This window comes from Geotrypetes seraphini, chromosome 10 (genome assembly GCF_902459505.1).
Source record: "Geotrypetes seraphini chromosome 10, aGeoSer1.1, whole genome shotgun sequence".
Classification (NCBI taxonomy): domain Eukaryota; kingdom Metazoa; phylum Chordata; class Amphibia; order Gymnophiona; family Dermophiidae; genus Geotrypetes; species Geotrypetes seraphini.
In genome coordinates this window covers 21,063,696-21,088,053 of record NC_047093.1, presented here as the reverse complement: position 1 = coordinate 21,088,053, position 24,358 = coordinate 21,063,696, and the positions used below count along the sequence as shown (strand labels likewise).

The following is a 24,358-nucleotide window of genomic DNA, read 5'->3' as shown; positions in this document are numbered from 1 at the left end:
ATAGAATATATCTTTCCTCACCAATTGAGAAGAAATCTCATTATATTTAACTTTTACTTTTAATAACTCTTGTAGTGTATTATTTTCCCATTTCTCAATTAATTTATTTTCTAATAATTTAATTTGTTTTTCCATATCAACAAATTGTTTTTTAAGTTGTTTTTTAATAAATGCTGAATATGAAATAATATTTCCTCTCATTGTTGCTTTAAAAGCGTCCCACAAGATCTCAGCATTAATATTATCTGAATTATTAATTTGAAAAAATTCTTGCATTTTTAATTTAAGATCTTCCAGGAAGTTCGAATCCGCTAGTAAAGCATTATTAAATCTCCAAATTGAATTAAAGTGTTCAATATCATAATTCTGAAGGTCAATCCACACACCAGCATGATCTGAAATTATAATGGGATCAATAACTGCTTTTAATACACGCTTCGCTATGTTATTGGAAAAAAATATATAATCAATTTGTGAAAAGGATTTGTGGATCTGAGAACAAAAAGAAAATTCCTGATCATTAAAATGAAGAATACGCCATATATCAACTAAATCACAAGATTGAATCAAATTATCTAAACCTAACGATTTCATAATTCTTCTTGGTCTCTTATCCAAAATCGGATCCATTACAGCATTGAAATCCCCTGCTACTATTTTAATTAGAAGCAGCCAGTGGTAACAGTAATTGTTGAACTTGTTTGAAAAACTCCATTTGATTCGAATTAGGAGCATATAAATTGAATAAATCCAGGGTTGTATTTCTCAGAACCATTTTGATATGCACCCATCTACCTAAAGGGTCATAATTTATTAATTTAAAATCCGCATTACATTTCTTATTTATCAGAACAGCCACCCCAGCTTTTTTTCCCTATAGCCGGTGCAAATAAACATTTAGAAATCCAACCCCCAGAGAACTTTTTAGATTCAATTTCAGAGAGATGCGTCTCTTGAATGAAATAAATGTCCGCATTTTGATTCTTAAGGAACGATAATACTTTCTTCTTCTTGATAGGATGATTTAAACCATTGACATTAATAGAATAAATTTTTATATCCATCTATTTTATAATCAAATTTTAACCAATATTCTATGATAATATACATGACCAGATCTCAGCACATTTATTATATATATCTCCTTTTCCCAATTCCCCCAACCCTTCCCCCCAAAAGATAAAATTATATAAAGACAATTCAAATTTTACTGTACTTCCATTTTCATTTCTCATAAATATATTAGTCCTCTGATCCCCTCTCCCTCCCTCTATTTTCCCTCCCCTCCCTCCCATAATCATTGTCTGACCTGGAATACACATTGGTAAGCAAAACCTAAATCCCCTCCCCCAGGCAACTAATATCTTTCCATATTACTTAATATATCCCAAAAATTCAACAATATTTTCCCCCCTTATATATAAATCTTTAATTACTTATCTATATATACTCATTCATTTAATATTCATTTCCATATTCTTATATAAAAGTATCTATATGAAATTCAATATAATTATCTATTAAATATAGTAATAATAGTCATATATTTTAATTAGATTACCATATTTCCTTACCTGCTCATTAATTAATTATCCCATCTTTAAAGGTACCAATTCTAAATATTTAGCCCTTTATTTAATAATTTTTGTAATTCATTTCAATTAATATCTACGTGAATTTATAATTATAATAAGATCAATATGTAATTAAGTCATAAAATTATAAACATATCCTCAATTTAAAATAATATATTATCCCCTTCAATATACTTTTAACAAATCAATTTTAGCTATAATTCCATGTATATAAATATTCATTGTTTAAATTATATATACCCATTCATACAATTTATCTAAGTTAATAATAGTATTAATACAATCAATTTAAACATTCTCACATATCATCATTCATAATAAATTCAATATGATTAAGCATTTGAATAGAGTAGAAATTTCCATATCAATTAATAAATAGTCTAAAATTAATTTCTTCTTTAATTATCCCCCACTTAAATATCCATTCCCCTATCTTTATATCCTTTAAATTCTTATCATTCTTCTCAATTAATATTAGCATAAATAAATATGAATGTAATAACTGCCATAAATAAATTGATTTCTTAGTAGATTAAAATTATTTCATAGCATTCAATATATTATAATAATATAATAAACAAAAACTTTCAAATGCAATAAAAATATTCTGTTCAATCATTAGTCATTGTACTCTTCTTTCTTCTTATCCATCTTCTTCTTGTTCATTTTATATCCCATTTTTATTTCTTCTTTCTTCAGATGAATCTTTCCTATTTTCTCTGTTTCTTTTCATGTAGACATTGGTTCCACTTGTGCTAGAAATTCTTTAAGTTTTGCAGGATCTTGAAAATACATGGACTTATTCCCATTAGACACTCTCATTGTCGATGGATAGTATAAGCCATACATGTAGCCTTTTTCTTTTAATTGCTGCCTGAACATGAGAAACTGTTTCCTTATATTTGCAGTGTATTTAGCAAAGTCTGGGACCAACATCAATTTAGACCCCTTATAATTCAAGTTTTTATTTGCTTTTGCCACCTTTAAGATTTCCAAAGCTTGCTGATACCTTAAAACTTTAAAAATCAAGGGTCTAGGGCCAGCCTGGTTTACTGGTCTTTTTGAAGGGATTCTGTGTGCACGTTCTATTTCTAACGGCCACTTAGAATTTAACTGTAACAGCTTAGGTAAAAGGTTCTCTAGAAACTGTATAGCGTCTCCCCCTTCAAGATTTTCAGCTAAACCAAGCACTCTTATGTTCTTTCTCTTTCCCCGATTTTCCAAGTCCACCAGTTGATTTTTTAAACTCACTACATCTTTCCTTTCCTCTTCACAGTTTTGTGTGATAGCTTCCAGCTGCTTAACTCTCTCTTCAATCACTGACATCCTTTGCCTGTCAGTCTGGATCTCTTGCTTTAGACTGAGTACTTCCTCTTTGACTTCAGATATTTTACTTGCATTGTCAGTCAGCATTAGTTTAATTTTAAACAGTTCTGCCATAATATCCGCTTTGTCAGAAAATTCCTCAGTTTCCAGTGGGATTGGCACACTCGACGGTGATACCGGAGTGACTTTTGATCTTTTTGCTGATACACCGGATGTGCAGGGCTTCTCCGATTTCCCCTGCCTTGTAGCAGCCATTTCCGATGCTGTTTTTTGTTATTTTTAAGTCTGGTGAGCGAAGCAAAATCACTGTTATCTTTCAATTCGTTGCCTGGCTTTGAGGAGCTCTGCGGTTAAGCCTCCATTCCTTGCGTGTTCTAAGCCACGCCCATTTTTTTTTAAATTTTTTTTTTTTTAGGTATATTAAAAGCAAGAAGACGGGAAAAGAATTTGGATGGACCACTAGACAGCTCGAGGGATAAAAAGAGCTCTCAAGGAAGACAAGGCCATAGCAGAGAGATTAAATGAATTCTTTGCTTTGGTCTTCATTGAGGAAGGTGTGGGGGAGTTACTGGTGCCAGAAATAGTATTCAATTCTGATGAATCACAGAAACTCAAATAAATCTCTAACACTGGAAGATGTAATGAGTCAATTTGACAAACTGAACAGTAGCAAGTCGCCTGAACCAGATGGTATACATCCCAGATTGCTGATACAATTGAAAAATGAACTTGCAGAGTTGTTAATAATGTGTGATTTTTCTCGAAAATCCAGCATAGTACTGGAGAGTGGCCAACGTGAAGCCAGTTTTTAAAAAAGGGTTCCAAAGATGGATCTGGGAAATTTATACACCAGTGAGTCTGATGTCAGTGCTGGGTAAAATGGTAGAGACTATTATAAAGAACAAAATGATAGAATATATACCTAAGCATGGATTCATGGGAGACAGCCAACGTGGATTTAGTCAAAGGAAATCTTGCATTTCTTTGAAGGGGTGAATGAACATGTAGATAAAAGTGAGCTTGTTGATATTATGTATTTGGATTTTCAAAAGGTGTTTGACAAGATACCACAAGAAAGACTTCTGAGGAAATTAGCAAGTCACGGGATAGGAGGTAATGGCCTAGTATGGATTAAGAACTGGTTGGAAGACAGAAAACAGAGAGAGTAGGTTTAAATGGTCAATATTCTCAATGGAAAAGGGTAAATAGTGGGGTTCAAGCCAAGTAGAAATATATAAATAGGTGTTGAGAGAACATCTTAAACATCTAAACAAATACCTCCCCAAAAATAATTTTATTATATCCTTTCTTATGACCACTTCTCATGTTGTGAAGGGAGAACACCCCCCCCCCTCCTTATCTGTCACTGTTACCTCATGTAAAAGTCAATTTATATTTCTCTTTATGAAGAAAAGCCTCAGATCCCCGTACGCCCCCAGCATAAATCTTGCAGGCAATACTGGATAGGGAAACTACCTCATCGGCTCAAAAACCTCCTCCTCCCTAATTCTGTCCCAGTATGACAATTCTTATGTTATGTACAAACAATATCTATAGAGATAGCATGGAAGAACGTTCAAATAACAAAGATATAATACATTATCCCAGGACAAGCAGGCAGGTATTCTCACTAGTGGGTGATGTCATCCGACAGAGCCCCGATACGGACATCTTGCAAGCATGTCTTGCTTGAAGAAACTCAGAAGTTTCGAGATGCCCGCACCGCGCATGCGCCAGTGCCTTCCCGCCCGATGCTCCGGGCATGTCTCCTCAGTTCTTTTTCTTCCGCGGAGCTGAGAAGTCTATCTTCAATTTGCGCCCATTGAATCTCTTTTTTTGCCGCGGGTTGAGTTCTTTTGGCTCTCCTGTGCATTTATTTCTTTCTTTGATTTCTTTTTCAAAAAAAAAAAAAAATTTTCCTTCCGATACCGGGTCGGCCGCGTGGCTGGGGCCCCGCGCCTTCGACCTTGCGGCGGAGCTTTTCCGGCCTATGTCCCGGCCGATCACCGGTTTTAAAAAGTGTAGCAAGTGCCAACGCGCGATTTCGCTCACGGACCCTCATCGATGCTGCTTACAGTGTCTGGGACCGGATCACTTCCCGAAATCGTGGGAGTCCATGTTCAAGATGGAAGCTTCATCGGATCCTGCAGCATCGACATCGACAGGTGCTTCGACTCCTTCTGCGAAGCCCTCTGCCTCCCCGGCTGCTTCGGGCCTCCTGAAACCGGCGTCGGCGCCGGTGCCTTCATCCGTCTCCTCGGAGCAGGTATCGACCCCGACAGTTCCTCCGGTGGTGCTCAAGGTGCCGAAGACTGGCAAGCAGAAGCACGTAGCACCCAAGGAACGCGGAGACCGTGCGGAAGGGCCCCCTTTTGGTGCGGATACCTCCATATCGGCTTCATTGCGGTCCATCCTGGAGGCTCAGTTCGTGGAGCTCATGCAGACCATGGGGCCTCGGCTGATTGCCACCATCCAGGGTGACCTTCCAGCTTCGGCTTCGAGGGGCGGACTGCCCCCTCCTCCTCCTCCTCGCCGCACTACCTCGTTACTCGGCGAGGAGGAGCGGCGAGCGGTGTCCGGGTCCTCGAGGAGGTCCTCCGTTAGCGCTGTACCTCCTTTGGAACCGATTTCCTCGAGGAGGGCCTCCCTTAGTGATATGCCTCCCTTGGAGCCCATCCCCTCGAGGAAAGCCTCGTTTAGTGACCTGCCTCCCTTGGAACCGATTACTCCGCCCCATGACTCGGTGTGGCGTCCTCCTTCGGGGCCACCCAGTCCTGGGCATAGCAGGAAGCAGGACGAGTTCTTCCGAACCCCCTATCAAACCGGGGCGTCGTCGGGGGAGCCTCCGACTCTGCCGCCTCTGCGATCGACGGCATCGAGTCCAATCTGCTCCTTGGAGGCGTCTGAGCCAGTTTCTCACAGACAGGCTCGATCCCCTTCTAGGCATCGGGAGGGGCATCGATCCAGACATTCTTCGAAGCATTCCTCTCGACACTCGACCGTCTCGCCTCAGAAGAAATTGCCTCGGTTGGGGTATGCTGCTTCGACTGGGGTCTCCTCCTCCGGGGCCCGGAGTTCGATGGACCCCGAGGTTTTTCTACTCGTCTTGTTGCTCGCAGGCCTCTCTGGAGCCGGAAGCCTCTTCTTCTTCTAGTCCGTCTCGCAGACCGGCGACGGCAGACCAACTGTCCTTTTCATCGTTCCTCAGGCAGATGGCGGATGACATGGACATTACTCTCGATGCTGGGTCTCGATATTCCAAAGAGTACCTCGATACCATGCACTTGCCTCATCCTCCGGCAGAGTCCTTGCGGCTTCCCCTGCACAAGCTCCTCGACCAGACCTTCATGCGATGCTTCGAGTCTCCTTACTCTATCCCTGCGGTCCCTGGCAAATTGGATGCGCGGTACCGCATGGTGCATCATAAAGGCTTTGAGGGTCCTCAGCTTTCTCACTAGTCCCTCCCTGGTCGAATCCTCGCTTCAAGCGTCCTCATCCTGGCCAGGTCTATGCTTCAGTGCCTCTAGGCGGGCCGCGAGGGCAGAACCATGGATAAGTTTGTCGACGCATCTATCAGAATTCGATGATGGCAGTCTCGAGTCCTGAATTACAATTTCCACTTTGCAGCCTACTTGGAATTTTTTCTACCTGTGCTTCGGAAGTTCACACCATACATCGAAGTCCCAGGCTAGGTTTGAGTTTGAGGAAGTGGTTGCTTTCGCTGTCCCAACTTCGGCTTCAGTTAATGCAATCTGCCTATGATGCGTTCGAGCTCTCCGCCCGAGCGGCGGCCTGCTCGTGTGGGATGCGCCGGTTGGCCTGGTTGCGGACCATTGATATGGACCCGAATCTTCAGGACCCGCCTGGCGAAACGTCCCGTGTGCTGGGGGTGATCTTTTTGACGAATCCATCGAGACTGTCACGAAGAAGTTGTCTGACCACTGAAAAGTCCTTCCAATCTATCCTCGGCCGAAGCCTAAGCCTCAGCAGTCTCAGACCTTCTCGTCCGCCGTTGATTTATCAGAGGCGTTATCAGCCGAGGCAGAACTCCTACCTGCGAGGCAACCGGCGAAGCGTCAGCCTCCCCAGAAGGGTCAGCCTAAGTCTCAAGTCGCCTGCTGTCCTAAGACCACTCATCCTTTTTGACTGTCTCGTCGAGGGCATAACCAACCTCGTTCTGCCTCCCCCTGTTTTTCCCATCGGAGGGGGGCGCCTCCATCATTTTTTATCAATCGCTGGGAGGCCATAACAACCGACCTCTGGTCCTTACTATCATCAAGGAAGGATACTCTCTTCATTTCCATCGGGTCCCTCCTGGACCACCCTCCAAGAGAGTATCCTTCCAACTTGACTCAGACCGCCCTTCTCTCCAGGAAGCTCAGGCTTTGCTCCGGCTTCGTGCCGTGGAGCCGGTCCCGATCGGACCAACTGAACCAGGGGTTTTACTCCCGGTACTTCCTTGTATCCGAAGAAGACGGGCGACCTGCGACCCATTTTGGACCTCAGGGCCCTCAACAAATTCCTAGTCAAGGAGAGGTTTCGCATGCTGACACTTGCTTCTCTCTACCCTCTCCTCGAGCAGAACGACTGGTTATGCTCTCTGGATCTCAAGGAGGCCTACACTCACATTCCCATTCATCCGGCCTCCCGCAAGTTCCTCAGATTTCGGGTGGGACATCTACATCTGCAGTATCGAGTGCTTCCATTCGGCCTGTCCTCGTCTCCCAGAGTCTTCATGAAGTGTCTGGTAGTGGTGGCCGCTGCACTCCGGAACAGGGGTCTTCAGGTATTTCCATACCTCGACGACTGGCTCATCAAGGCCCCGTCAGCTCCAAAGGTCATTTCGGCGACCTTGACCACGATCTGCTTCCTGCAGAGCCTAGGCTTCGAGATCAATTTTCCCAAATCTCATCTGCAGCCTACCCAGTCCCTTCCCTTCATCGGGGTGGTACTGGACACCATCCAGCTTCGAGCATTCCTTCCTCCTCAGCGCATGGATGCTCTTCTTCGTCTCTGCCAGTCTGTATCTTCTCGCCAGATCCATCTCAGCGAGACACATGATGGTCCTCCTGGAGGCCACATGGCCTCTACATTTCATGTGACGCCCTTTGCCAGGCTCCATCTCAGAATTCCTCAGTGGACCCTGAGCCTTCTCAATGGACTCGGTGTCAGACCCGTTGACCTCGACACATCATAGTCACTCCTGCTCTTCGGCAGTCTCTACTTTGGTGGATGACCCTTTTCGAATCTATCCAGAGGTTTGCTGTTTCACACTCCTCCCTCAACAGAAGGTTCTCACTAACCGATTCCTCGACCTATGCCTGGGGGGCTCATCTGGATGGGCTTTGCACTCAGGGATTCTGGACCTGTGCGGACCAACTCATCAAATCAATCTTCTGGAGCTCAGAGCCATCTTCATTGCTCTTCAAGCTTTTCAACATCTGCTTCACGACATGGTGGTCCTCATTCGCACCGACAATCAGGTCGCCATGTATTATGTCAACAAGCAGAGGGGGCACGGGCTCGGCCCTCCCTCTGCCAGGAAGCTCTCAGAGTCTGGGATTGGGCGGTATCGCCACAACACCTTCCTCAAAGCTGTCTACATTCAGGGGAGGGACAATGTCTTGGCGGACAAACTGAGTCGTCTTCTCCAGCCTCACGAATGGACACTCCACTCCAAGCCCCTTCATCAGATCTTTGCTCAGTGGGGAACGCCTCAGATAGACCTCTTTTGCGGCTCCCCACAATTTCAAGCTGCCTCAGTTTTGCTCCAGATCATTACGCTCCTCATGCCTGAGGCAGATGCTTTTCTGCTGGATGGGGGAATCGCTTTCTGTATGCGTTTCCCGCCATTCCCTCTCATTCAAAAGACTCTTAGTCAAGCTGAAGTCCGACCATGCCACCATGATTCTGATAGCTCCTCGGTGGCCCAGGCAACCTTGGTTCTCCCCTTCTACTTCAACTCAGCAGCAGGGAACCGTACCTACTTCCAGTGTTTCCTTCACTGCTTACTCAGCATCAGAGGTCTCTGCTTCATCCCAACCTGCAGTCTCTCCACCTGACAGCTTGGTTCCTCTCAACGTAACTCCGCACCAGTTTTTCCCAGGCGGTGAGGGATGTCTTGGAGGCTTCCAGGAAGCCTGCTACTCGTCAATGCTACTCCCAAAAATGGACTAGATTTTCTTCATTGGTGTATTTTCAATTCTAAGGAGCCTCAGCGAGCCTCCCTATCCTCTGTTTTGGACTATCTTTTACATCTGTCTCAGTCTGGTCTCAAGTCGAACATCTATACGAGTCCATCCTGAGTGCTATTGCGGCTTTCCATCAGCCTCTACAAGGGAAACCTCTCTCTTCTCATCCTGTGGTTTCCCAGGATTTATGAAAGGACTTTTTCATGTCAATCCTCCTCTCAAAACCGCCTCCAGTGGTTTGGGATCTAAATGTTGTCCTTCTCAGCTTATGAAACCTCCTTTTGAGCCTCTGAGCAAAGGCTCCACTAAAGTTTCTCACTTGGAAAGTGGTTTTTCTGGTGGCCCTCACATCTGCTCGCAGGGTCAGTGAGCTTCAGGCCTTGGTGGCGGACCCACCTTTCACAGTATTCCATCATGACAAGGTGGTCCTCCGCACTAACCGAAATTCCTGCCTAAAGTGGTCTCTGAATTTCACCTCAACCAATCCATTGTGCTTCCAGTGTTCTTTCCAAAGCCTCATTCTCATCCTGGAGAATCAGCTCTTCACACTCTGGACTGTAAACGTGCTTTGGCTTTCTACTTGGATCGCCACCAAACCACACAGAACTGCTCCTCAACTTTTCGTCTCCTTTGATCCAAACAAGTTGGGAACGACCTGTATCGAAGCGCACCATCTCCAACTGGATGGCGGCTTGTATCTCTTTCTGCTATGCCCAGGCTGGATTACCCCTTCCCTGTAAGGTCACAGCCCATAAGGGTCAGAGCAATGGCAGCCTCTGTAGCCTTCCTCAGATCGACACCGATTGAGGAGATTTGGTAGGGCTGCCACTTGGTCCTCGGTTCATACGTTCACCTCTCATTATTGTCTGGATACTTTCTCCAGACGGGAGGGCAGTTTGGCCAAACTGTGTTACAAAATTTGTTCTCCTAAGTTGCCAACTCTCCCTCCATCCCATTGAGGTTAGCTTGGAGGTCACCCACTAGTGAGAATACCTGCCTGCTTGTCCTGGGATAAAGCAATGTTACTTACCGTAACAGTTGTTATCCAGGACAGCAGGCAGCTATTCTCACGTCCCACCCCACCTCCCCTGGGTTTGGCTTCTCTGCTAGCTACCTGAACTGAGGAGACACGCCCGGAGCATCGGGCGGGAAGGCACTGGCGCATGCGCGGTGTGGGCATCTCGAAACTTCTGAGTTTCTTCAAGCAAGACATGCTTGCAAGATGTCCGTATCGGGGCTTTGTCGGATGACATCACCCACTAGTGAGAATAGCTGCCTGCTGTCCCTGGATAACAACTGTTACGATAAGTAACGTTGCTGTGTCTGCATGATACCAATCAAACACCTAATAAGCATGCATTAGAACATTCAAATAACAGATGTAATACTAATGAAACAACATACTACATAGCCAAGGGACTGAATACAGATATACAGTGGAACCTTGGTTTACGAGCATAATTCGTTCCAGAAGCATGCTTGTAAACCAAATTGCTCGTATATCAAAGCAAGTTTCCCCATAGGAAGTAAGGGAAACTGCTTTGATTGGTTCCACCTCCTCCCCCCCCCCCCCCACGAGGCTACCGGCGCTGCTCCATTCTCCCCCCCCCTCCTTGAGGAATCCGACGCTGTTCCAAACCCCTCCCTGCGATCCAGCTTTCCCCCCCTGCGAACCGGCATCCCCCTCCCGCTCGCGTTGCCCCCCCTCCACCGCGATCCTACTTCCCCCCTCCCGAGCAGTCAATGACACCCTTTACCCGACTTGGCACAAGTGCCGGTGCCCGAAGATCCTCCCTCTTCTGGCGCGGCTGGGCGGTGCGTCAGAGATCCTCCTTCTTCTGGTCTGGGCTGGGCTGGCTTTGAGCATTTGCGCATGCCCAAAGCCTTCTAGTCTCGCTCTCTCTGAGATTGAGAGCGAGACCAGAAGGCTTTGAGCATGCGCAAATGCTCAAAGCCAGCCCAGCCCAGACCAGAAGAAGGAGGATCTCCAACGCACCGCCCAGCCCAGGCCGTGCCAGAAGAGGGAGAATCTTCGGGCACTGGTGCCAAGTCGAGTAAAGGGTGTCATTGACTGCTCGGGGTGGGGGGGGAAGTAGGATCGCGGTGGAGGGGGTGAAACGCGAGCGGGGGGATGCCGGATCGCTGGGGGTGATGCCGGATCGCGGGGGGGGGGGCACTCGTACAGCGAGGCAAGCTCGGTTTACGAGGCACCAAGTTTGCGAATGTTTTGCTTGTCTTGCAAAACACTCGCAAACTGGTGTACTCGTAAACCGAGGTACCACTGTATAGGCAGGGACAAGAGCCGAGGTAAGAGGGATAAATAGATAGGTGGCAGAACCTTAGACCAGGTCCTCATAACTTAACACTATATAACTTGCCTTGAGTTCAAAGTGGTGCAGCAAGCTAGTCCAGGCACTGAGTAAGTGGACAGTCAATCACCACATGTGTTAAAGCCTATGTCGCAAATGAATATCAGCATGGCAATGGTGGTAATACCTCCCTTCTGCTAACAAGCAGTGTTTGAGAATGAGGTGCAATGGATTCTTCTATCAAAATGCCTTGTATCTGGCTGCTGGAGAGATGTTGTTATAGGCCTAGCTCAGTGGATCTAGTATCTGGATTTGCAATCCAGGTCTGGGCTTTGCTTGGGACCTGGAATGCTGTAGGGGGCAACAGCATCTGGGGGAGGGATGCCCAGCCATTGTACAGTAGTAGTTGGGCTCAAGGACTGCAATTGCAGGGTTCCCAAAGGAGTCTCTTGGAGCTGGTGAAAGCTTTTGTACTGTTCATAAAGGTACCATAGGCCCAACATATCTGCCTATCTTATAAAAATTGATCCTGTCTAAATGCCTTGTTTACAATCATTGTGGCTTTTAAAAATCAGCAACTACAACATAGTGCAGCGTGATGCCGTTCTTAAGCCTAATAATATATATGTTAGTAACCAGCTTAAGCTTTTAAATTTCCCAAACATGCATAAAATGTTTTTTTAATGCAGAAATAGCTTCTGAAATTGTCTGAAATACAGTATATGCATGTCAGTGCAATGTATGACTCGTATGTGTACAATTACCAAACTTGGGGGAGGTATGGCTGGAAAGGGGGGGGGGGGGGTGAATTGAGGAGGTGCGAGTACTTAAATGAATGAATGTGAAATAAGCTAGACAATGCTGAATAGGAGATGTAAAGGGTGCATGTACTTTCTTAGAGGTAATTTTTAAAGGGGAAGAGTGCTGCTTTTTCCCCTCTTCAGACTGGTGAAACTTATGTACATATTTGTTGCACAAGCAGTCTGAAATATAATTATACCTTAAAAAGTACAGTGTGTGTGAGATCTTAGTATGTGTTTCACCTTAAAGACTGGATGCTTATGTCTCTTTCAGACACATCTGAGTTTCATCAGCCCAAGCAGCAGGTTCCTCAGCCTGGTGTACCAATAGGGTCTAAAACAGCTGGGTTTCATGTGTGTTCTGTCTGGCGAATACATTCTTAGGTGGATAGATATTTTCTTTTCTTTTTTTTAATTTGGTTAAAATAAACAGGCCAGGCTTCAGATGTCTTTTCAAACATGGAGGATGACTTTATGAAGCCAGTGATAGACACTGTGGACCAACTCTTGATGACTGGAATCAATGTTACAGTCTACAATGGCCAGCTGGACCTCATTGTGGACACTGTTGGTAAGGATTTGCCTCTTATTATTATTATTATTCTGTCAACCGTGTGTGGCCTGCCTTCCATCCCCAGAGGATTACAAAGCATTTCTGACTAGAGATTTTGGGAAGCCAAGCCATCTGCTGTCTTACTCTTAGCCATGTGGTGTAGGCAGTGACTTACCTTCCTATAAAGAAGATGACAGAAAACTTAAGCACAAAGACCCTATGTCCAGATGTTCAGCTCAGTGCGGTTAATGAGCAGAGCAGGTACACAGATCTTTGATTTCAGCTGAAACTGAATGTGACCAAAATTGACTTCTCAGTTTCAGGAGAAACCAAAACTGCTACCTTGTCATTGACGGGTAGTGGGCATAGGAGTGTCCGCACTCATTTCTGTCTCTGCTGGTTCCAGTCTCAAAATGGCTGCCAGGACCCTCTGTGGCAATCTTAGCAGCCATTTTGATAGCAGCATCACCAGGCAGGAAAGATTGGGATTAATTCCTGCCCTTGAAGAGGCCTCTAGAACACAAAAGCTGCTTAAGATAAGCCCGGGGAGGGCCTAGAGATGGTCAGATGAAAAGGGAAGCAGCAAGAGTCATCGTTGAAGTGGGGGTGTTTAGCCTAAACTTGAATCCAGATTTTGGGATGATTTTGTTGCCAACTCTGAAACCAAAATTGGCAGCTTCTAGTATACAGGTTTGGTATGGGTGTTTAATAATTTTGAGACATAGCAATTTATCTGAGCAAAACTTGTAATCAAGATTTTTCTCATAACAATGAGATTTAATCAAAATGTGTACTATATCTTATGAGTTTTTAGCCATATAAATAGCAGATATTTATAAAATTGCTCTTTTGGATCCACCTTAAGGTCCTTTTTAATCTGGAACAGCCTCCCTCTCATTCTCAAAATCTTCATTTTTAAAATTTATCCTAAGAAGGTAATAAAAACATGCCTCTTCATGAAGGCCTACTCATCATCTTCTGTCTGACGCAGATGAAACTACTTTTAAAATTCTAAATAAGATGCGCATCAGTAAATACAGACCCATCGTCTTGTACTTCCCCTTCCCCCCTATTGTAAATCAGACTTTTTTTCTTCCCTGGTTTTTTGGTTGTTTTTTTTAATTCTTTATTCATTTTAAAACTCACCAAACAAGTGATTAATATTATAACAGTACAATACTAATAAGATATACACTTGACATTCTTATACATATCATCCATTCATGTAAAAATTATAACCCTTCCCACCCACCCACCAATCCTTTAAAGAATATAACCATAATAAACCCAAATCAAATCATTAGTTGAAAATATTAACCATCCAAATTTCCCCCTCCCCCCAACAAATTACAAGTAACAATCATAAAGGAAAACAGTGTTCATTCATTACAATAATTTTCTAATGGCCCCCAGATCTTTATGAAATTATTATAGTTACCTTTCTGTACAGCAATTGCTCTTTCCATTTTAAAAATATGACAAAGTGAATTCCACCAAAATGAATAATTAAGATTAGTATAATTTTTCCAATTACTGGTAATGTGCTGAATTGCCACCCCTGTCATTATCAATAGAAGCTTGTTATTATAAGATGAAATTTGACTTTTTTTCCTCATAGCCATGCCAAACAGAATAGTATCATAAGACAAAGCAACATGATTTTCAAGTAAACGGTTAACCTGCGTCCAAATTGAATTCCAAAATCTTTCTTTCTTTTTAAAATATTGTAAACCACTTAGATTTCTTGTTTTAAGATTTGTGGTAGAATCAAGAAATAAACTGTAGTCTGCCCCACTTACAGAAAAATGGTTAACATGGCCACTGGTTTAGTTCTTAGTAGCTGGGGATTCTCTGTGTAGCCCATTTATCATAGGCTCTAAACCTCTACTTTAGAATGCAAGGCCATGATCTAATCTAATCTTCTTTAGCACTCTCCAGACCGGTAGAGGTTAATCTTTACGAGTGGATATATATCTCAACTAGTCTTTAAGCCCGTTACATTAACGGATGCTAGAATAGATGTGTCTGTCTTTCTTTCTTTCTCTCTCTCCTTGGCCGCTGTATGTCTGTCTTATTTTGCTGTCTCTCTCCTTGGCCACTGTATGTCTTTTTTTTTTTTTTTTTCAATCTCTCTCTTTGACCTCCTGTCCCGCTGTGTGTATGTCTTTCACTGCCACCTTTTCTATCAGTCTGTCAATGTCCGTCTGTTTGGCCCCCCTGTCCTTCTCTGTGTGTGTGTGGAGATGTCGGGGGAGGTCCGGGATGTCGGGGAAATATTGGTGATAATAGGAGGGATGTCAATTATTGTGCCCCTTCTCCCACCTACCTTTTTTTTTTTTTTTTTAATCAAACGGCAACTGGCACAGAATAACTGCTGAGTAAAATAAACTGCCACTCGAAGCAAATCGAACGCACGCGCCGCACGCTTTACCAACTTCTCTTCCTCTTACAATATAATTTCTCTGCCGGCCACGGAGCTACGGACGTACGGAGCCACCAGGTTTGAAGTGCACATGCGCGCTAAGGGAATTATTATAGCGGATCATGGCCAGCAGGTGAAGACTGAAACAAAATTGTGGAATAGTACATAAGAGATACCTTCCCCTATTCCTATCAGTCTTTTTTCAGTCTTCAGCAGGTGTTGCGTGAGCTGTACCCATCTCCCTTGGTAGGGCTGTTGGAATTTGTTTAGGGGTTTCTAGTCCCTGTTTTTGGTCGGATTGAGCTTGGGTGGGCCCTGTTTGGGGGTCCATCTGACCTCAGGGTTGTCAAACCTGGTGGGTTTTGAGTGGGGTCCCTCCCCCCATTTCCCACATTTTTTTAGAGGAGCCTCAGCAGTAAGCCTTGCCCCCTAAATTAAGCAAGGTATACTCCTTTGAGAGCCTGTGGAGTCTGTTCTGTTAAAAAAAAAAAAAAATCCTGAGGTAGTACCGGTCTGGAGGATTGTTTCCCTTTAAATTTACTGTATTTTTGCACTAACCGGCACTTTAAATATAGCTAGGTCGTGTATGGGGCAGTGAGCACTTCTCAAGGGAAAAAGTGCTCATTGTGCTTCAGACGCAAGGCACTCGCGGCCGGCCTGTGCAAGTGGTGTTCAGGCCGACGCGGTGGAAGAGCTCCGTCGGCAGCGGCTGCAGGTGCCCAGAGTTCCCTGCCGATAGTGCCTTGCGAGTCAGCAGGAAGTAGTGGGGAGGCCCGGTCTTCTTTCACTGCCCACGGAGGATTCCCTTGACCGCCAACGGTCAGGGTACAAAGCATTCCCTCTCAGCTGATTTTTTAACAGCTGATGCTGGCTTGCCTGCTTTAACGACTGGGACTGTTCAGGCTTCCCAGCCGCTACAGGCCCAGGAGGGGTTGTTTTTGGTGGGAACTTCGCCATTTTCTCAGTCTGGCCCCTCCATTTTGTCTGCAACCTCAGGTGACCTTCCCCCTATATTGGAAAAGTAGGGGCAGGTTTCTACTGGGTCCCCTGCTGTGGCAGGGATTCCCTTGGGACCCCCGGGGGGGTTTCCTCTGATTTGATTTTTTTCTTTGTGCAGAGCCTATTTTCAGGCAGCTGGGGGTCCCACGAGTGCCCAAGGGGTTTCTGGGGGGGTTCCCTCCACACACCCCCTGTGGCTTTGTCTCCCTCTTCTCCTTTGGCATCCCCTCTACCTCCTCCCTCGTCCAAGCGCCCGTGGGTGCCTTGGGTTGTGGATTGGTGGACAGAGGAGCGTGTTGACCTGGATGAGGCCCTGGACCCTTTTAGGAATTCCAGGATCCTCCCGAGAGGACGGCCGCTGGCGGTGGAGTGTTGGGTTTCCCACCTTCCGGCGACGAGGCGTCCATGGTGCGCCTTTTTCAGAGGGATGAGCTCCCAGACCTGTTTAAGCAGGTCTTCTCAGTGCTGCGTTTTGAGGAAGTGCCACCAGAGACCCCGCTTGTGGGGGACCCTCTTCTAAGGGGGATCTGTTTCCTGCTCTTCTAAGGGGGATCTGTTTCCTGCTCTTTTCCAATGCATCAGGATGTTCGGGATAGTGTACTGGGGCAGTGGAATGCACCGTTTTGGTTAGCGCGCACCATGGCTTGTTGGTATCCCATCCCGGAGGAGGATAGGGCTACTTTAAAGTCGCCAGTGGTGGACGCGGTGGTCGCAGCGATTTCTAAGTAGCATACCATGCCTGTTGAGGACGGTTTTGCCTTATGGGACTAAGTTGTAGACCATTCTTAAGCAGAATTTTGATATGTCTGCCTTCGGGGGGCTGGTGGCTCGTGCCTTGTTTCAGTGGGCTGAGCATGTCCTGGATCGTGAGTCTGATAACTGGTCCTTGGTGGATCAGGAGGTGGCAAAGATTGAGATGGCTGCCTCGTTCCTCTCGGATGTTCTTTATGACTTGGTGCGGATGTCGGCTACGACTCTGGCTTTTGGAGTGGCCAGGCAACGTGCCTTGTGGCTTCACACTTAGTCGGTGGATGCCGCATCCAAAATTCAGCTTACCATATTTCCATTTTGGGGGTTTTTGTTTGGAGAGGACTTAGATAAGTTGGTTCAGACTCTAAACGGACTCTAAGGTACCTCGCCTGCCTGACGACCATGCTCGCCCAGCATCTTGGAATGGCAGTGCCCGTGGGCATCTGCAGGAGTTCTGCAAATATTTCCCTGGGCGTGGGGCTGCTACTTTCCAGGCTTCCGGGTTTTCCCGGGTTTGGTTTTATTAGCGCATGCAGTCCTTTCGGGGGCCAAAGTTCCCCCGCTGCCCGTCCTGCAGAATGACTCGTTGCCGGCGCCCCCTTTGGTTCTGGTGGGTGCCCGGCTGTGCGACCTTTTTTCCCAAGTGGGCTGAGATCTCGTCCGATCAGTGGGTCCTGGAGGTGGTGCGGGATGGTTATGCTCTAGAGTTTGCCCGCTCTCTGCCAGATCATATCTAGCCTCTCCAGGTCGGGCGGCATGGAAGACCCAGGCCTTTCGCCAGACCCTTCAGCGCTTGCTAGATCTCAAAGCAGTTGTTCCAGTGCCCCCTCAGGAATGTGGCACCAGCAAGTGCTCCATTTACTTTGTGGTGCCCAAGATGGAGGGGGCCTTTCGGCCCATCCTGGATTTGAAAGGGGTCAACAGGGCTCTCAGAATTCCCTCTTTTCGCATGGAAACATTGCGGTCTGTCATTCTGGCGGTTCAGCCGGGGGAGTTCCTGACTTCTCTCAATCTGACGGAGGCCTGCTTGCATGTTCCCATTTGAGCCTCTCATCAGCGCTTCCTTCACTTTGCGATCTTGAGTCAGAACTATCAGTTCTGTGCGCTTCCTTTGGACTTGGCCTTGGCTCCCCAGACATTCACCAAAGTGATGATGGTCGTCGCGGCGGCTTTGCAGTCGGAGGGCATTCTGGTTGTCCCCTACCTGGACGACTGGTTGATTAGGGCGAGGTCGTTGCAGGAGAGCACCCGGGTTTATGGCTCGAGTCATTGCAAGAGAGCACCCGGGTTACGGCTCGAGTGGTGGAGTTTCTCCAGTCACTGAGATGGGTGGTCAACCTTGCCAAGAGTCAGTTGGTCCCATCTCAGCATATGGAGTACCTTGGGGTTCTGTTCGACACTTCCTTGGAGAAGGTCTTCCTTCCAGAGGCCCGGGTAAACACATTGCAATCTTAGATTCGCCTGATTTTGGCGTCCCAGTGTCCTCGGGCGCAGGATTTCCTCCAAGTCTTGGGGTTGATGGTGGTGTCCCTTGACGTAGTGAGGTGGGCGTGGGGCCCACATGCATCCTCTTCAGTATGCTCTGCTCCGGAGGTGGTCGCCCCAGAAGCACAGTTTGGATTTCCATGTTCCTCTGCGGGGCATGGCGTGCTGCAGTCTTCGTTGGTAGCTCCAGACCTCTCATCTTGTTCAGGGGGTGAGTCTGGATCTACTACAGTGTTACGGTGCTTCTCAAGGATGCCAGTCTCCTCGGTTGGGGAGCTCAGTGTCTAAATCACTCGGCTCAGGGCACCTGGTCGATCAATGTGTTGGAGACCAGAGCCGTCCATCTGGCGCTGTTAGCCTTCAGCTCCCTTTTGATGGGCAAGTTGGTCAGAGTTCTGTCGGACACGGCAGTAGCTTACATCAATCGTCAGGAAGGCACCAGAAGCACTCAGGTGGCGCAGGAGGCGGTTCGGCTCATGCTCTGGGCGGAGTCGCATCTTCAGGACATATCGGGCTCTTACATAGCCGGGGTGGAGAATGTTCAGACGGACTTCCTCAGTCATCACACATTAGATCCCGGAGAGTGGTGTCTCAGCCCCGTGGCCTTTCAGTTGATAGTACAGGCTTGGGGTCATCCCCTGATGGACCTGATGGCCACAGGTGGCAACACTAAACTGCCCTTCTTCAATCATCGCAGGGACAGTCAGGCCGAGGGTCTGGATGCTCTGGTTCAACCATGGCCAATGGAGAGGTTGTTGTCTGTGTTCCCTCCGTGGTCGTTATTGGACAGAGTTCTCCACATCGTTCGCCATCCAGTTCTGGTGGCTCTGGATTGGCCTCGACATCTGTGCTACGCAGATCTAATGAGACATCTGGTAGCAGATCCTCTTCTTATGCCTTTCTTGGACGATCTTCTGTTCGATCCGACTCCCTTCTGTCTTACGGCTTGGCTCTTGAAAGCAGCCACCTAGGTAAGAAGGAGTATTCTGATAAGGTGATCTCTACTCTCTTGGGGTCCTGGAGGCTTTCTACGTTTCGGGCTTATGTGAGGGTTTTGTGCCTCTTTGAGGGGTGGTGCCATGCACAGGGAGTAGTCTCTTTTCGTGCTTCCATGCCTACCATCATAGAGTTCTTGCAGGATGGCCTGGACAGGGGACTGGCTTGGTCTTCTCTCCGGGTTCAGCTTACGGCCTTGTCAGCCTTTCGTGAATTGTTGAAAGGTTAGGAAGTTGTTGTACTTGATGTTCCATCCAGCATGGGGGTTCTCTGAAGAAGCCTGTCGGCGAAACGCATTAGAACCCACCTGTACCTGCTGTAGCAAGTTGGCTTCCTAAACTCTCACAGCTAAGTTTTGCCTATTTTGAGGATTATAGTTTTCACTTAAGTATTGGACACTTCAAATGAACATTTAATAGAAAAAAGAAAAATAGTATAAAAAGACACTCACCAAAATTTAAATACCTTTCTACCGCTTGAGGATGGTGCTATGATAGATTCTTTGAAAGTCCTTACAAGGGTTGCTGCCCTGGTTTGGTCACTTTCTTACCATGCAATGGTTCTGAGCACCTTCGTAGTTTAAAGGCATTTTCATTTTGTTTTTTGTTCCCTTTTTTGTTTTGTTTGTTCATAGTCTTTTGGGAACTTTTTCTGTTTGAATTTCACCCAGTTATATTGTAATTTAACAAGACATTTACATGGAAATTTTAGGTAAAATGATGCCTCAAGAGCTAAGACTCTTGTTCTTAATTTCAAAAATTCTTTCCTTCTTAGCTACGTAGCTCTTGAGACATCAGGAAAAATTCTAACCAAATCTCCACAAAATTTTGTCAACCTATTTTTAAAGTAAAGTTTCATAATTAACATTTTATCTATCTCACTCATGCATGTTATTACCATGGTGGACCTACTCTGAATCACATCCTGAGTATCTTCCAAAAACTCTGTCAGATTTATTTCACTTGTTACCAGGTGGTCCACCTCCTGGTCGGATTGTATTTTCTTTTGTGGAATATAATAACAATTGTTTATTGGGAAATTCTCCGGATTGGGTAATCCCAGTATTTCTTTAAAAAACTTCCTTAACAAAATTTCAGGAGATAATAAGTGAGCCACTGGGAAATTAACCAAGCGTAGATTCCTCGCTCTATGCATATTTTCCAACATTTCTATTTTAGAATGTAACACCATAGAATCCTTTACAGCAGATACTGAGACAGCTTGCAATATATTACTTTGACTTTCAACCACACTTAATCTTTTATCCAAAGAATTTAAGTTAGAATCCACATTCTCAAACTTTTGAGACACAGAATGTGAATAGTTTACTGTTTGTTTCACTGATTCTCTGAGAAACCCTTCAACTCTAGAAATACCTAACCATAAATCTTTAAGGGTAATATCTTGTTTTTCCACTGCTAGTGGTTGATCCATTACTATACCTGAAAATTCAAGTGGTTTAGGTATTTCAGAAAGTCTAGTTTACTTACCTGAGTAAATGATACCACTAATTCAGTAGATATAGCGGGAGTAATATTCCCGCTACCACAAGGTACTGGATGAAGGGGGGGTGTCCTTTCAATGGGGCTCAACGATGCTCCTGATATGGGAGAGTTCATATCAGGTAAAGGTCGTGATGAAATTTCTGTAGAAAATGTCAAATGTCTGTCCATAGGACCAGAAACAGCAGGTGTTGAGCTCTTAGGCTTAATTTTCCTTTTGCCCATAATAATAGATGAAAGTTGTACAACCTGAGCTCCTGCTCCCCGGCTTCTCGTTGCTCCAAGGGGCAAGACTTTCCCCTTAGGGCATGCCCTGTGGCTGCACGGCTGCAGCCGCAACCGCGGGAGCGGTTTCAAATTTAAAGAAATTCACAGCCAGGAAAGACGGACCCGGTGACGTCAAGGGTCTGTCTTCCTCGGTGCCTGCCCAATTCCACCTCCGGGCCCTGCCGCTGCTGCAGGAACACGGGGCAGCGTTAAGGATCTCCTCCTGTGTCCCAGTCAGGTAATCAATGCAGCTCCCAAAACACCGCGGCAGCAGTTTCAAATTTAAAGAAATTCACAGCCAGGAAAGACGGACCCAGTGACAGTCAAGGGGTCCGTCTTCCTCAGTGCCTGCCCGATTCCACCTCCGGGCCCTGCCGCTGCTGCGGGAACACGGGGCAGCGTTAAGGATCTCCTCCTGCGTCCCAGTCAGGTAATCAATGCAGCTCCCCAAACCCATCAGTTTAACATACTGTATGTGCGGCGTGGTGCTTGCCAGATGCTGTTTTCATTTTTGTTCCTGCTAGAAGGGGCAGAGACCTCGGATGACATCTCTTCTCTCTGTGCACAGGCCAGGAGAACTGGGTGAAGAAGCTGAAATGGTCTCAGCTGGATCAGTTTCTCAAACAGAAATGGAAAGCATTGCACATCTCTCCAACATCCATCGAGACAGCAGCTTTCTATAAGGCCCACGAAAACTTTGCTTTCTACTGGATTCTGAAGGCTGGGCACATGGTGCGTTAACTGTCTTTTATACTTAACAAATGTGCAGGTATAAGTAATTTTAACACACAGTATATGACTTGCCTTGAACAGCTTTCTGCACAATTTACAAAACTTTGGAAAGAGCTTGGGGTGGGTGGGTAGTTGCTGCCATCAGAACATCAGCCGCCTTGAACGTAATACCTACATTTAAGCCCCATTTGTGTATTTGTTATGGAATCCTAGCATTTACATGGATAAGAGTTCCATGTGTGCGGAGCACTAATCTAGAAATAGCTCATGCAGATCATTTAGGGCAAGTTTCTCAAAGCTTTGCGGTAAAAACCGATGGGCCGCTGTCGGAACTGTTCTTGTAACGATTTTGATTTTACTGCTTATGACAGGGATGCAGATGTTCAGGCCTCAAATACTGCAGACAGGCTAGGTTTCCCGGATAGCCTTAATGAATGTGCACGAGAGGTAGTCTCTTTCAGATACAGTCAAACCTCGATTTGCGAGTAACCCGGTTTGCGAGTGTTTTGCAAGACAAGCAAAACATTCTCACAAAACTTGTCTCGCAAACCTAGTGTTGACTCGATTTGCGAGCACCCCCACCCGAACTTGAACTACCCCCCTCCCGCGTTCTGGCACCGGTACACAGCCCACAGGACGTGCCAGTGCCGCTTGAAGATCTTCCTGCCTCTGCCGGGCCTTGAGCATGCATCTGCGCATGCTCAAGGCTTCTAATTCTAATTCTCCCTCTCGCCGAGATTCTCGGAGATCTCCGAGAATCTCAGTGAGAGGGAGAATTAGAAGGCCTTGAGCATGCACAGATGCATGCTCAAGGCCCGACAGAGGCAGGAAGATCTTAAAGCAGCACCGGTACGTCCTGTGGCTGCGTGCTGATGCCAGACGGGGGGGGGGGGGGAACAAGTTCAAGTTGTTTTGGCGGCGTGCCTGGAGGGATGTGCTGGTGCGAACAGGGGGAGCAGCGCCGCTGGCCTCGGGGGGGGGGGGGAGGAAATGGTATCAAACCGAGTTTCCATTATTTCCTATGGGGAAACTCGCTTTGATATATGAGTATTTTGGTTTACGAGCATGTTTCTGGAACGAATTATGCTCGTAAATCAAGGTTCCACTGTATCTTGTATTTAAGGCTATCCAGGAAACCTGGCTTGTCTGTAGTATTTGAGGCCTGAACTGCATCCCTGACCTGTGCCATGTTTGTCTCTGTTTAATGCTTGCTCTGTTATACCCAGGTGCCACTTGATCAAGGAGAAATGGCACTGAAGCTCCTGAGGATGGTGACCAATCAAGAAACCTAGTGCCTCAAAATGAGCAGACATGACTGGAAGACAGATCCTGGCTTTCATTTGGCTGACGGCATTAATCCTATTTAAGAAGGGAAGGGTCTGATTCGATCCCCTGCAGCTGCATAAAGATAAGCTAGAAAGCCATTCCCACCCAATCTTTGGGGCACATCTAATCCCATCAGGTTTTCAGGATATCCACAATGAATATTCAGGAGTTAGATTTGCATGCAGTTCTAACCCCTGAATTTTCATTGTGGGTATCCTGAAAAACCAATGGGACAAGATGTGTCCCGAGGACTGCGTTTGGGAATGATTAAGCTAGAAGGACTTGGCGTGGCCTTTAACATAACTGTACCACTGTTTTTCCATGGCTTTCCTCTGTCCTTTCCATGCTGCCGGTACATTTGCACTGAAGCTTTTGAATTTTAATTTTCATATAGTTTGGAAGAACTGTTACTATAACTGAAGCACAGTCACTCTTCCACTTAATTGTCTGGACTTCTTGAATTTGTACTTTGTACAAAGAACAAAACATGCATACTTCTGCCTGCCTTTTTTTTTTTTCTTTCATATTCAGGGGTTCAATAAAACCTTTAAAAACTTGCTAGAATTTATGAAAGTATTCTGATTGTGCTAATTCAGTTTCTATAGTCACTATAAATCAAGTTGTGCATACAAGTAGCTGCCTCTGTGCAGGTCCATGCAGTCGGTACACCAAACCTTCGATTGACTCCTACAATGTACAGTAATGTAAGAGAAATTTGATTATTCTTTATCATCCCTCCAGATCGGCACAGACGATGAGTTTACTCTCCTCTGCCAGCAGGTGGAGACTGAGAACATGCAGAATTCTAACAATACAAGTGGGCTGTTCAGACCCTCATAGAATCAGTCTGTTCTCAGTCTCCAGCAGGTGGAGGTGGTAAGCTTGTGCAGTCTTCTTTTAGGCCATGGCAGGGTCTGTTGAAAAGATTAGGACGTGGCCTTTTTTTTTATCTGCCCCCATTTTCTTGGACTGAGCAGGTGTCCTGCGGGGGAGGGGGGGTTAGTTCCACCTCAGGTTTTCCAGGCCTACATTTCCGCCACCTACCTTTGTTGTGAAACGTGCCTCCGTAGGCGCTAACACCACTTCCAGCATTAGCCACGCCTAC

At 45.9% G+C, this 24,358-nt stretch overlaps 1 protein-coding gene across 3 annotated transcripts in view; it reads left to right on the top strand.

Annotated features, from left to right (window-relative positions):
* The window catches only part of SCPEP1 (serine carboxypeptidase 1), an 87,150-nt gene extending 63,358 nt beyond the window's left edge, over positions 1-23,792 (top strand). For 2 of the 3 annotated variants that reach the window (XM_033960037.1, XM_033960036.1), the window contains exons 11-13: positions 12,655-12,792; positions 21,764-21,927; positions 23,154-23,791. In XM_033960037.1, coding sequence (XP_033815928.1) covers positions 12,655-12,792; positions 21,764-21,927; positions 23,154-23,219 — 368 coding nt within the window. In that variant the 3' untranslated portion in view covers positions 23,220-23,791. Of the gene's footprint in view, positions 1-12,654; positions 12,793-21,763; positions 21,928-23,153 lie in introns of all 3 variants that reach the window. The other variant, XM_033960035.1, reaches the window with a different exon arrangement.
* Positions 23,793-24,358: the final 566 nt, after the last annotated feature.